The sequence below is a fragment of the Lactuca serriola genome, chromosome 3, assembly GCF_051521515.1.
Source record: "Lactuca serriola cultivar US96UC23 chromosome 3, Lser_US96UC23_V15, whole genome shotgun sequence".
NCBI classification, from domain to species: domain Eukaryota; kingdom Viridiplantae; phylum Streptophyta; class Magnoliopsida; order Asterales; family Asteraceae; genus Lactuca; species Lactuca serriola.
The window spans coordinates 166,824,727-166,837,054 of NC_136410.1; the positions used below are offsets into that span (position 1 = coordinate 166,824,727).

Genomic DNA, 12,328 nt, shown 5'->3' on the forward strand with positions numbered 1-12,328 from the left:
GGAGATCAGAGATCGCATGGTGGAGCCCAGTGCTGTTGAGGGCGGAACCAGCTCTGGCGAGGGCAGCGCTTTCGAGGGTGGAACCAGCGATGTCGGAGCTCAGTGGGAATCAATTTCATGGAGGTGGGAGTCATATCAGAAGTTGTGCAAAACTTGTGGGTGTGCGAGATCGACGATGGGGCGGCGATGTTGTGCGATTCTACGATGGGAGGAGGTTGTTGGCGTTGGAGTTATCAGAGGTGGGAGGAGACATGAGAGGATCTAGTGAAGGTGGGTTATGAAAGCGTTCGTTCATACAAGGGCATATTTTTTTTTATTCAGATACAAGTTTAGGTCTGAAAGTTTAAGAGGATTTAGAGAATTAAGAGCCTTTTATTCATAGGCTATCAAATTCTCTACATCTAAAATATTAAGAGGTTGCCTCTTAAATTTTCAATTAAGAGGCTACCAAACAACCCCTAACCAGGAGTGATAATTCTTGACACGACCCGCGATATGATAAGAACCGGGGTGAAAATAAGCGAGCTTGGGTTGCAATTTTTTGACCCACCAACATGTCATCCCGCCATATAAACTGATCGTGTTTGAGTTATTATTTGGACTCATAGGTAAACTCACCAACTCGTATTGTCTTTTTTTTTTCTTAAAGATATTACCGTTTTAAAGCATACTCCGCCAGGTATTGTTCACCATTTGGAGTAGACATAGAGATATCTTGCCTTGCATTTGTAAGCGATGTTGCATTACCCCCTTATGGTCACCCTGAAATGAGCATGAGAAGATTTGAACCCATAATCATCATATGAGAAGATTCACCGTATAGAATATTAAATTTAAGTTATGCGAATATGACCATCAATCTATGCGTGTTGTGTGGCTAATTTAAACCGGTCCCCACCATTATACAAATAATATATAGGTTTATGGGTCAACCTAACAACACACCAAACTGTAACCCCGAATCTAATCCACAAACTGTGAACCTGTATAATTAAACGGGTTAGATGGGTCGTGTCCAGGTTAATGTTTCTAACCCATCAACCCATGACACGGATAATTATGTAGGTTGATGCATTCTAATCCGCTAATCCGAGAAAATGATACGATTGATACCCTCAACAATAACACTCGAGTTGCAGTTGCTTTCGAGAAAAATTCCGATCATTTATCACAAGGAGACAAGAATGATGTGTTTGTAAAACCCTACGATTTTTTTGATTTCCTTTTTGCCTTATTTTTTATGCCACGTCATTACTAATTTCACTTTTTTTTTGATATAATCTAAATATTTATATGTATTTTCAGTTATTTTAAATCCAAAAAATGAACGTATTTAAAATCGTATTATTAACTTACGAATGACGTACACGAAATCGGAAAACCAATTTGGGGGAGGGAGCAGTTGTATCTATTCCCAATTTAGAAATTTCTCTGTAACCCTAAATCGATTTACGGAATCTGAGGTACAGATTATTTAATGCTTGAAAATACCTTTCGAATGATAATTTGGGGTAGAACTGTTGAATCAAGATTTTGGGGATCGAGGCATAAATCACATCCCTGATCCCCACCCATCGGACCCATACGCAGAAACGTACTGGAATCTCCTCAATTTAGGAACTAGAAGACAGAGTGATCCGTTTTTGAGGAATCGATGGTCTAGGGTTTCGTTTTTCAACGAATCCCGAAACCAGAATCTCCTCTTTCTTCGTCAACCTCCGTAGCGACGATGGATTCTTCATCCTTTTCAAATCGGCTCGACATATTCGAGATTTACCGGCGCTATTGCGGTAACATCCAATCCAATTATTTTACTTTATTCTGAAACTACAATTATTTCCTTGATTGATCGATAGTTGCTATGGGTTTTTTCATTTCTTACCTTATGAATGATGCGTACGAAAGAAAACAATGTCTCTCCTATCTCCTGACATCTAATATCATCAAGAGTTTCAGTTGGTTAAAGATTAAAAGTAGATTCAGTAATCAATTACATTAAACTTGGAATGATGTTCATGGATTCGCTTTAACCCTCGCAAATGAGGTTGTAATCCACAGGCTATGTGATTCTGATGATTCAAACTGCAATAATCACTTAAATAACACACAACCAAACACCCTTTAATTCTTCAATTGGCTTTCTTTTGCAGAAATCACATCAGAGGCATATGCTTTTGGAGAAGATGGTTACAGACCATTCAATGAGTCAAAGAAATCCAAACTATACAGAGATGCATTATCCCAGCTCCTACAACTAGTTGAGTCAAGAGTGGACAAAAGGTATTATATGTTTCTTCTTTCTTTTCTTTCTACTTATATTCATCATAAGTAGTTAAAGATTGATGAGTGTTGTGCTTCTTACTTTCTTTGATAGCAGAATGCCAATACTTGAAGAAATTCCTATGCTCATGTCAAGGCTTGATTTGATGGTGAGATGTGAACAATTTTTTATTCAATGAAACATATATTTATATGTGTGTGTTACTATATTATATGTTAACAATGAATACTTTTTTTTTATACCTCTAGGTAGACTCATGTGAATTCTCACGTTTCTATAACTTTATGTTCTTCATATGCCGAGAAAATGGTCAAAGAAGCATAAGTAAGTTTGCATATCTATAAAATATGGATAATTAATTATTTCATGTTACTTCTTTAAACCCATTTTTTAGATTTTTTTTTTCTGTGAACTTTTCTCAGCTGTAAGCAGAGCAATCATTGCATGGAAATTAGTTTTATCCGGAAGGTTCCGACTACTCAATCAATGGTGCAGTTTTGTTGAGGTGGTTTTAGTAAATAACAATAAAACTATACAAATTTGGTATATTTCATTAATTTTTTCATGTCGTATATTAAAAATAAACTAATTTTATAACTTTAACGTGTAGAAAAATCAGAGGCACAATATCTCAGAGGACACATGGCGACAAGTTTTGGCATTTAGCCGATGTGTACATGAAAATCTTGAAGGATATGATCCTGAAGGTGTACTAACTTTCTCCATTAAGTCGTTCTTTCTGTATTAAGTGCTTATAAATTATTAAAAAAAAAAAAAGATGATTAAAACAATTTTATATGTCTAATGTCCTCTTTTGTATTTGTATGTGTCTAGGAGCTTGGCCTGTTTTGATTGATGAGTTTGTGGAGCATATGTATATCATAAATGGATCGGAAGATGCTCGTAGTTTCTCTTGCAATTGTGGTGACTTAGAAACCGAACCAATTGTTGATTCTCTCCCTGGTATGTACATACAGACAGTACGGTACAATACATTTTTTTAGGACTCACAGTCTGGTACAAATACAATACACTTTATCCGGACCGACCGTCTGGTACTTTTTTTGTACTTTTTGGGACCAGCACTTTTGTAGGACTGACAGTCTGGTACAATACACTTTTTTATGACCGACAGTCCGGTACAATGCGCTTTTTTTCGACGGTACATTACACTTTACGAGGACTGAGAGTATGGTATAAATACAATACACTTTATCTGGACTGACTGATCGGTACATTTTTTTGTACTTTTTGGGACTAGCAGGTACCATATACTTCATTAGTACTGAGAGTATGAGAGTGGTACTGGTTGTCCACTATACTTTTCTAGGACTGATAGTTTGGTACAGATATATTGGACCGCCGGTACATTTTTTGTACTTTTTAGGATTGGCGGTCTGAGTATGAGACATACACCTTTTTAGGACTGAGAGTCTGGTACAAATAGTGTACAATTTTTTTAGGAATGTATATGGTATTGGACCAACAATGACAATATTTGGATGCTTTGTTTTGAAGGATTGAAAATTCTTCCTGGGGTGAAGAGGAAATTGGGTGAGGAAGAATTTAGGGATTCAAATACAATTATGAATTCAAAAAGAAGGCAAACTGATTTTCGGGAGGGATGTGGAATGAGTAGTAGCCCATCGTGTGCTGTGGAGGGCAGCCTTTCAAAAGGTTTTGCAGAACTTTTCTCTGGTCTTTCTTGTTTGCAATTTGATCGTGAAACGAGGGTTCCATTTACATTATAATTGCTTTTTTTTTTTTTTTGTGTGTGTGTGTTTTAGTTGTGTGTCTGTGTGTGTGAATTCATATATATTTCGTGCGTATCCCCATTTTTTTTTTATTTTTCTTGGTTTCTTTTTGGGGGTAGGCGATGGTTTATAGTGTATTGTGTGATTGATAAATGGAATAAGAAAATCACACCGTTTATGTGGTAAGATCGTTTATGTCATGTGATAAGTAATGTTATTTTGGGCCGATAAATGTTGTTAACGTGTTTGATGAAATGCCTCAAAGAGCTTTGTGAACAAATAGATAAACATTATGGTGTTTGATGAAATGCCTCGAATAGATGATGGCTTATGAGGCATTTCAATGCCTCAAAAGGAGTCTTAAAAAACAAATTGATGCAATTTAAGTGTTTGATGTAATGCCTAAAATTGTAAAGAAATGCTTCAAAAGAGTTCTTGAGGGTAGAAAGAACATTATAAATTGAAAAGAACAAAGAACACTATAAATGCTTCAAAAGAGTTCTTGAGGGTAGAAAGAACACTATAAATTGAAAACAACAAAGAACAAGCGGTTGCCTTTTAGGTGTTTGATTAAATGCCCCCAAAAGTATTGTAAACAACAGAAGAATAAATGGTTGCCTTTTGGTGTTTAATTATATGCACGAAAGAGTTTTAAAGCAAGAAACATGAAAGCTATACATACTCGTGATTTTATCATGGTTGAGATGTAGCATTCAAGAAGGGGGAAATAGCAAAGGATGAGAGCATGATCTTGTGATTTTACCATGGTTGAGATCTATGTTATTGAGCTTCTGTTGGCACCAATGGAGTTGAGGAGTGGATATAAGTGACATCATGAGTACTCGTGACACAAGCTTCAACTCGATCATGGCAAACATCATGTCTTTCTTCTGAGAATCTCCTAAATCTGTGACTTTGTTTCTCAACCAACATCTCTTTTTTCCCTTTAAATGCTTTATCCACAACTCTTTCTTTAAAAGCAAACCATAAACACACAAAAAAACAGCTCAAATTAATTCATCTCTATATCAAACACAGATTAAGCTCCTAAGCCAGCAACATGGGGTCGACGAGAATTTCAATTCTAATGTGGATTGCACTGGATACTAAGCTCTTATGCCGGACACTAGCAGGCCACAATGTGAATTTCAATTAGACCTACACATTGACGGTCTCTCGGACCGATCTCAGGTCGGTCTCAAAACAGTCCGATCTTAATGTGTTCCGGTCTTTTCAGACCAGTCTCGCGGTCATTGCCAACGCCTTTTCGGTTCAGATTCGCGGTATTTCATTCCTTTTATTTATTTATATTTTCTTGTATTTTCAATCCGATTTTTCAACCCCACAATTATATTAATTAGATTTAATCATGTATAATAATCAACAATACTTATAATTAAGATTTAAACTTTATATTAAGTTTAAATTTCATAATCCACTATATATATTTTAAATATATTATTGAAAATTTGTTCACACATATGTTTCATTTTGAAGTTAGTTTTTGTCTTTTTACCAATCAATAAAAGTTATGCTGGATAAATTGTAAGTAGGAGTTAGTTAATTTCACAAATAAACAAGTTAGATTGGAGTTGAATGATTTCATAAATGTCTGAGTTAGATTAGAGTTGGGTGGTTCATAAATGCGAGTATGAAATACTCATATGCATATAGTATGAACAGGTGGTGGTTGGGTTGATATTATCACATTTAAAAGAAAAGAGCTTAAAGAAATTGGCTGCAAATTCTAAATGATATCATTGTATTTGTTTTGCCAAAACCCTAACTTTTGAGTTGATTGAAATGACTTTTGGGTTGCAGAAAACACGTTGCAAAAACTATGGTGCTTTGTTTGCAAGTGAAGGGAATTATGAGCTTACACGTCACACTCTCTTAGGGCCGAGTCGTACGACTATAGTCAACGACAATTAATAAGATCACGTATATGAGTAGTTCTCATTTGTACTTGTTTATCTTTATCTTTTCCTTTGATGTTTCTATTTATTGTTTTCTTTGTCGTAACAAATGTGTGAATTTGTTACAACAAAAAAAACAATATGAAAGGAAACCATAAAGAAAACCATAACTGAAACGATAAAGATAAACAAGTACGAATGGACGCTACTTTTAAACGCAATCTTATTGATTGTTGCCGACTAAAGTCGGGTGCCTAGGCATAAGAGAGTGTGATGTGCAAGCCCAAAATTCCCTTCACTCATAGGAAAGCACTATAAATTTTTGCAACGCACTTTCTGCATCACATAAACATTTCAACTAACTCAAAAGTTTGCCAAACATCGCCGTATAGATGGGGGTTTGGCAAAATAAATACAGCAATATGGTTTGGAATTACATCCATTTTTTAGTTGAGCTCTTTTCTTGTAAGCATGATAACACTTACCCCAAGCATCACCTATTTATACTATATATAGAATATTTATACTATATATAGAAGGGTATTTCACATGCGCGTTTATAAACCATCAAACTCTAATCCAAGGTTTTGAAAACTGGACCGGAGACCGAATCGGTCATCTTACCGGTTCGATGGTTCAGGTGGTCCAACCGGTCTCAAAAACAGGAAAAACCGGATGATGTCATAATTATATTTAATATAAAAAATACAAAAAATGAAAAAAAAAAATAAATATTTTTTAAAATTTTCGGTTTTGACTAGTTTTACCAGTTTAACCGGACCAGTTTTTACTGGTTTTCATTGGTTCACATGAATACCGGTTTTTTAGCATTTAAGAACCGGATCCACGACCAGTTCCGGTTGAACTGGCCAGTCCGGTTTGATTTTCAAAACATGGCTCTAATCTAACTCAGATATTTATAAAATTATCCAACTCCAATCAAACTTCTCTATTTTGTGAAATTAACCGACTATTGCTTACAACCTAACATATATTTTTTAATCCATCGGTAAAAATACAAAAACTAACTTCAACATGAAATATATGTATGAACAACCATTTAATAAAATATTTAAAATATATATTGGGTTATGGAATTTAAACATAATATGATAGCTTTAAACCTTAAATATAATGCTTATTTTAATTATAAAAGGGAAACGATAAAGTTTGAATATTTTGGGTTAGTCTAGGGTTTAATCCCAATATTTGTTTTTTTAAACAGAAAAGTCTCGATTATTTTATATTTTATCTCAATTAACAAAACAGTCCATATTTTTATTTTCAATAGAAAATGACAGATTAGCGTATAAAGTTAGATAATCAAACTTTTTTGTTCAAAAAATAAATTTTCGGATTAAACCGTAAACTGACCCAAAATATTGAGATTTTATTGGAGATTTCAGTTTTAAGCCATTTAACGAGTTGTTGTGTGGGAGTTTCAGTTTCAGTGTTGTTTGTAGAAAGCCACTATATCTTATTTATATTTCAAGTAATATACTTGTAAAGTAATCTATATTGGTTTATTTATAACTGAGTGTTTTTGTTGAGTAAAAATGATCACCTGTTGCAATGTACGTGTAAGATCATGCAAGAGATTGAAGTCTTGTGGGTCTTCTAATGGTGAAGGAGTCCATGAAAGATGGTTACTTGTTCTCCACCAAGGTTTCTTCTTGTCTACTTCGATAAATGACTTGAAAGTCTTCATGCATTTCTCTATGGTTTTCAACACGTCCGTCGCCCTCATCATTAGCTCTTCGTTCCTTTCTTCTTTCTTGTGGTTTGCTTTTTCTTAATATGCACAAAACATTCGATTTTTATTAAACAAAAGGCACCAACATATTTGATAAAAGTACCCTTTATCCCTTATGTTAAGATATAATATAATACCCGAATCTGGGAAAAAGAAAATTCGTTGATGTAAAAACGTCAAACTTATTTTTTTTGTTCAAACCATCAACCATGCACACTTTATAATTTATGATAGAACAACAAACTAACAACTCGAATAAGAAGCCTTTGTAAAGCCCAAAATCGAAACTAGTAAAGTTACCCTATAACCCCTATAAAATCAACTTACCATGAAAAAAGCGTAACAAGTTTGCAATTAAGTTCCATAAATCCATTATATTTTGACGTTTTTCTTTTTCGGTGTAGTCATCAATTTTTTTGATTTAACTAAGTTTATTTCTTTTCTAACAAACCACTACATAAAAACCACTATCACGGAATTTATTAGGTTTAGCATCGGCAGAAACTCCTTTTTTAATGATTTAACCAATAAAACTTTGAATATTTAATAAAAATACTATTTTTAAGCAAAACACATATTCTTCCGTTTTGCAATTCAGTATTGGAAAAAACTTAGAGCGGTTAGACTAGAAAAAAGAATATTTTTGTGGTTAAAAAAAACATTATATGGTTTCTATGGAATTTGGACAATTATTTATGTACTAATATTTTTCATGTGAAATTTAAACTTCGGTCAAACTCTATTTTGAAGTGTTCATACAAATGATCACCATTAACTCGTTAATATGCTTGTTTTTTATTTAGATTATTTTTGACATACTAGCTGAAAAACTAGTTGATAGCTGAAAGCTAATTGTTATATGAAAAGTTAGCTAATAAAAATGACGTTTGGTAAAACTGACTGATAAGCTAGTTGAAATATGTAAAATAATATAAAATGACATTTAAAATAATATGTTTTTTTATAATTAATTAAGGGTATATTTGAAAAAAAAAGAAGCTCATAAGAAGCTAGTCTAAGTAATTTAAAAAAAAAAAAAAAAAAAAAAAAAAAAAAAAAAAAAACTAGCCTATAAATTACTTTTTGGTATGCCAAACATGACAATCTAAAAAAACTCGAAAAATAAGCTAACTTATCAGCTAGCTGTGACTATGGCTGGAAACGAACCGAACAAACACGAACGAGGGTTGTTCATGTTCGTTTGTTTAAGTTAGTCAAACAAATGAACGAACACGAACGGATAAACAAACTAGTTTTCTTGTTCATGTTCATTCGTTTAACAAATTACCTTATTTATGTTCGTAAACATGCTAAACGAACATAAACAATCGGAGACAAACAAATATAATTGAACATCTATGAATATAAACAAACATATAATATAATAATGTAATTAAACATAATTGAACGTATATTAACATAAAAGAACTTTAATGAACGAACATAAACAGACGTAAACGAACAACATAAATGAACGTTCACGAACATAATTGAACGAACAATACCATTGTTTATGTTCGTTCATCTAACTAAACGAACAAAAATTTGTGTTAATTTTTTTCATTTATTAACTAAACGAACATAAATGAATTTTCCGCCGAACGGTTTACTAACACTTCCTTGAATATTCGGTTCATTTACAACCCTAATTGTGGTGCACCAAATACAACTTTAATCTGATATACTAGCCTTTCTTTCTCATTTAATAGAGATTTAACACAGAGAATATGATAAATGAGAAATTTCAATTTAAGAAACTAAATATTTCTTATATTTTCTTTCGATTTATCTTTCTATCTATTTAAAATAATGATAAATTTCATATTTTGATAAAAATTAAAATGAGATGTAAAATTAATATTTTTTTAAGACACTTGTTATCTTTAATTAGATAATAAGCAGGAAGAAAAGTTCAATTTCAAATCGTAACTTAATATTTTTTTCCATTACTTTTTTCATACACACTCAGAAAAAACATTGACCACATTTAATAATAATGCTAAAAATAATAATAAACAATGTGTTAGTGTACCTGAAACTTGAGGAACTAGTAGTAGGCTTTTAAGTGAAGACCTTCTCTGATTAAAATTCCAATACCTTTTGCCATTTTCAGACCTTTCATCCTCCATAAACCTCTCTAGCAGAATCTGAAACCTCTGAAATTTAACTACCAAAGTACTACTACACAATGCACCATAATCCGAAGTATCATGAGCACAGGAATCAACAATAGCTTCAAGCTTTCTATATTGATCATGGAGTGCTTCCCATGATAAACATGATTGAGCCACATACACCATCTCAAAATCACTTTCCAAGCTCTTTAAAATTCTTTCATCACCACCCAAACGTCGTTTATTATTCCCCACAAGCGCCTCTAAAACGTTAATCAATTAATATATATCAAGAACGATTAATATTTCATTGATGGATTAATTGATTAATTAATGGTGAAATTATGAGAAAAGAAACTCACGAAGTGCACATGTTCGTTCTTGGTTGAGAAGATCAAACCAGTTCACTCTTTCGGTGTAAGATTTGTAAAATGAATCTTTTTCTTCTTCTTCTTCTTCCTCTTCTTCTTCATCAGGTTTAAAAAAAGCTGTAAATATGAGGGAAGATTATGTATTTACCAGAAAACCAGGAAAAAACGGATTTAACGACGTCGTTAAGACCATGTTGAAAGTGACACTGCACCTGTTAACTCCGGTGTGGCTCCATCGTTGTCGGTGTCTGCTTGATCTTCTTCTGGTAAAGTGCATGAAGATGACGGGGTGTTTAAAATTACCTCCATGTCCCTAAAGGTACCAAAAGAGTAAGAACTAATAGGTGAACTTGCACCAGAAAAGCTTGTGCTTTCATCATCAAGATCCGAACTTGAACATATAGACATGGTTTCTTGATCGACAGACTCGATGTGAACGTCACAAAAGGTTATTTTAGTAATTTCAGGAGAACACTCATGGCGTAAAAGCAAGATCCCATGAGTATTATTTGAGGAGCTTAGAGAATCATCAACTTCATACCACAAATCTTCTTCTTCTTCTTCTTCTTCTTTTTGTGCTTCGGTGTTGCCATTGTTGAATCTTGAAAACGTGTGTGTTATGATCATTAAGACTCCATTGACATGTGAGAATAGAGAGTGATTAATGAGAAGGATCCATCTTTTTAGGGTTTTGATCCAGAGGATAATTTGACAGAAGAAGAGGAAGAACGGATGGATATAGAAGCTTAGAAAAAACCACTTCATAAATCCATCTGGGATCAAGAAGACTTCAATAATAAGCCAACAGTTTGCAAGCAAAGCCATGAATAAAAGACTCTCGCAAGCCTTAGTAAACACATATAAAGAAAGTAGTAGTTTGTTTGTCCAAAATATTATGTATCTAAAATATGAAAGATATGTAAAATTGACCATTTAAACAATTTTTTATCTTCTTTTATATATAGTTTTATGAATAGTTGACATATTAGATATGATTATTATTACAATAATAATACTATGTTTTTAATAGAATGGTTTAAAAGATTGTAAATACCTGAGAGATTTATGTTTTTTCATTTATTTTCTTAAAATAGCAATGAAAAACCTCTCTTTACTCGGTTTTCCAATCAAGCTCTTATATATATATATATATATATATATATATATATATATATATATATATATATATATATATATATATATATATATATATATATATATATATATATATATATATATATATATATATATGGTTAGGTTATTTTGTTTTCACTATCTATTGTGTGCATGTATGACTGATTCTGGACCAATCATTTTAGTTATTTTAAGAAAGTAATTAATGCATATTACATGTTGAAGATATAATAGGTATTAATTACATCTTCAGCATTTAATAAGCATTAATTACTTTTTTAAAATAACTAAAATGATTGGTCCATAATCAATCATATAGGCACACAATAGATAGTGAAAACATTTGAACCTAACTCTCTCTCTCTCTCTCTCTCTCTATATATATATATATATATATATATATATATATATATATATATATATAGGTTTTGTATTAGAATAATTAGAGTAATGTTTAAGGTTAAACGAAATAAATAAGTGAAAAATAAGGTATATAAAGTTAAACAGGGGAGTTAGGCCCAAACAGAGTTAATAGGGATGTAACAGCCCGGATTCCCAGGTATTATTCATTTATTTATTTTTGGTAAATTATGAGGAGACTCGGCGAGTTGGAGCCTAGACTCGCCGAGTAGGATCGTGGATTTAGACGTGGGTTCGCGTCCGGACTCGGCGAGTCCACGCTGTTTAATGAAACCCTAATTTCCCGGCCCTGAGCCCTATTTAAAGGGCCTTATAACCCTTCATTGCGGCTACCTTCGACCTTGAGAGCACCAGAGCACCTGTGAGTCCTTGTGAGTGAGAAAAGAGGCCATTATTCATCATCTTTGTGTGTGTTAGCAAGAAGGGAAGAGGAAGGCCAAACTAGGAGGGTTAGGGCGCTTAGATCTACTTCCATTTTGGCAGAGGAAGCTATTTGAGGTATTATTCAGAGCTTATTCTCATGTTTTTATGTATATGATCGAATCTGGGGTTTCTTCATGCCTTGTATGCCTTGTAATTTGAGTG

The 12,328-nt window shown here is 33.0% G+C and overlaps 2 protein-coding genes across 3 annotated transcripts; one reads left to right on the top strand and one right to left on the bottom strand.

Moving 5' to 3' along the window:
• The first annotated feature begins 1,367 nt into the window (after positions 1-1,367).
• On the top strand, positions 1,368-4,221 carry AAR3 (defective in cullin neddylation protein (DUF298)). Of its 2 annotated transcripts, none has more exons than XM_079031459.1 (8): positions 1,368-1,790; positions 2,151-2,280; positions 2,375-2,429; positions 2,530-2,605; positions 2,704-2,786; positions 2,892-2,988; positions 3,116-3,244; positions 3,800-4,221. In XM_079031459.1, the coding sequence occupies exons 1-8, from the start codon at positions 1,730-1,732 to the stop codon at positions 4,030-4,032; spliced, it is 864 nt and encodes a 287-aa protein (XP_078887585.1). In that variant the 5' UTR covers positions 1,368-1,729; the 3' UTR covers positions 4,033-4,221. The 2 variants fall into 2 exon arrangements, with proteins under 2 accessions (XP_078887585.1, XP_078887586.1); XM_079031460.1 differs by having other exon boundaries at positions 1,369-1,790; positions 2,378-2,429.
• Positions 4,222-4,562: 341 nt separating this feature from the next.
• LOC145093349 (uncharacterized) lies at positions 4,563-11,049 on the bottom strand. The gene is made up of 5 exons (XM_079031458.1): positions 10,402-11,049; positions 10,181-10,306; positions 9,737-10,081; positions 7,516-7,742; positions 4,563-5,006 (listed from the first exon to the last, which is right to left on the bottom strand). Exons 1-5 carry the CDS (start codon positions 11,012-11,014, stop codon positions 4,749-4,751), a joined length of 1,569 nt encoding a protein of 522 aa, XP_078887584.1. The 5' UTR covers positions 11,015-11,049; the 3' UTR covers positions 4,563-4,748.
• Between the last annotated feature and the right edge of the window lie 1,279 nt (positions 11,050-12,328).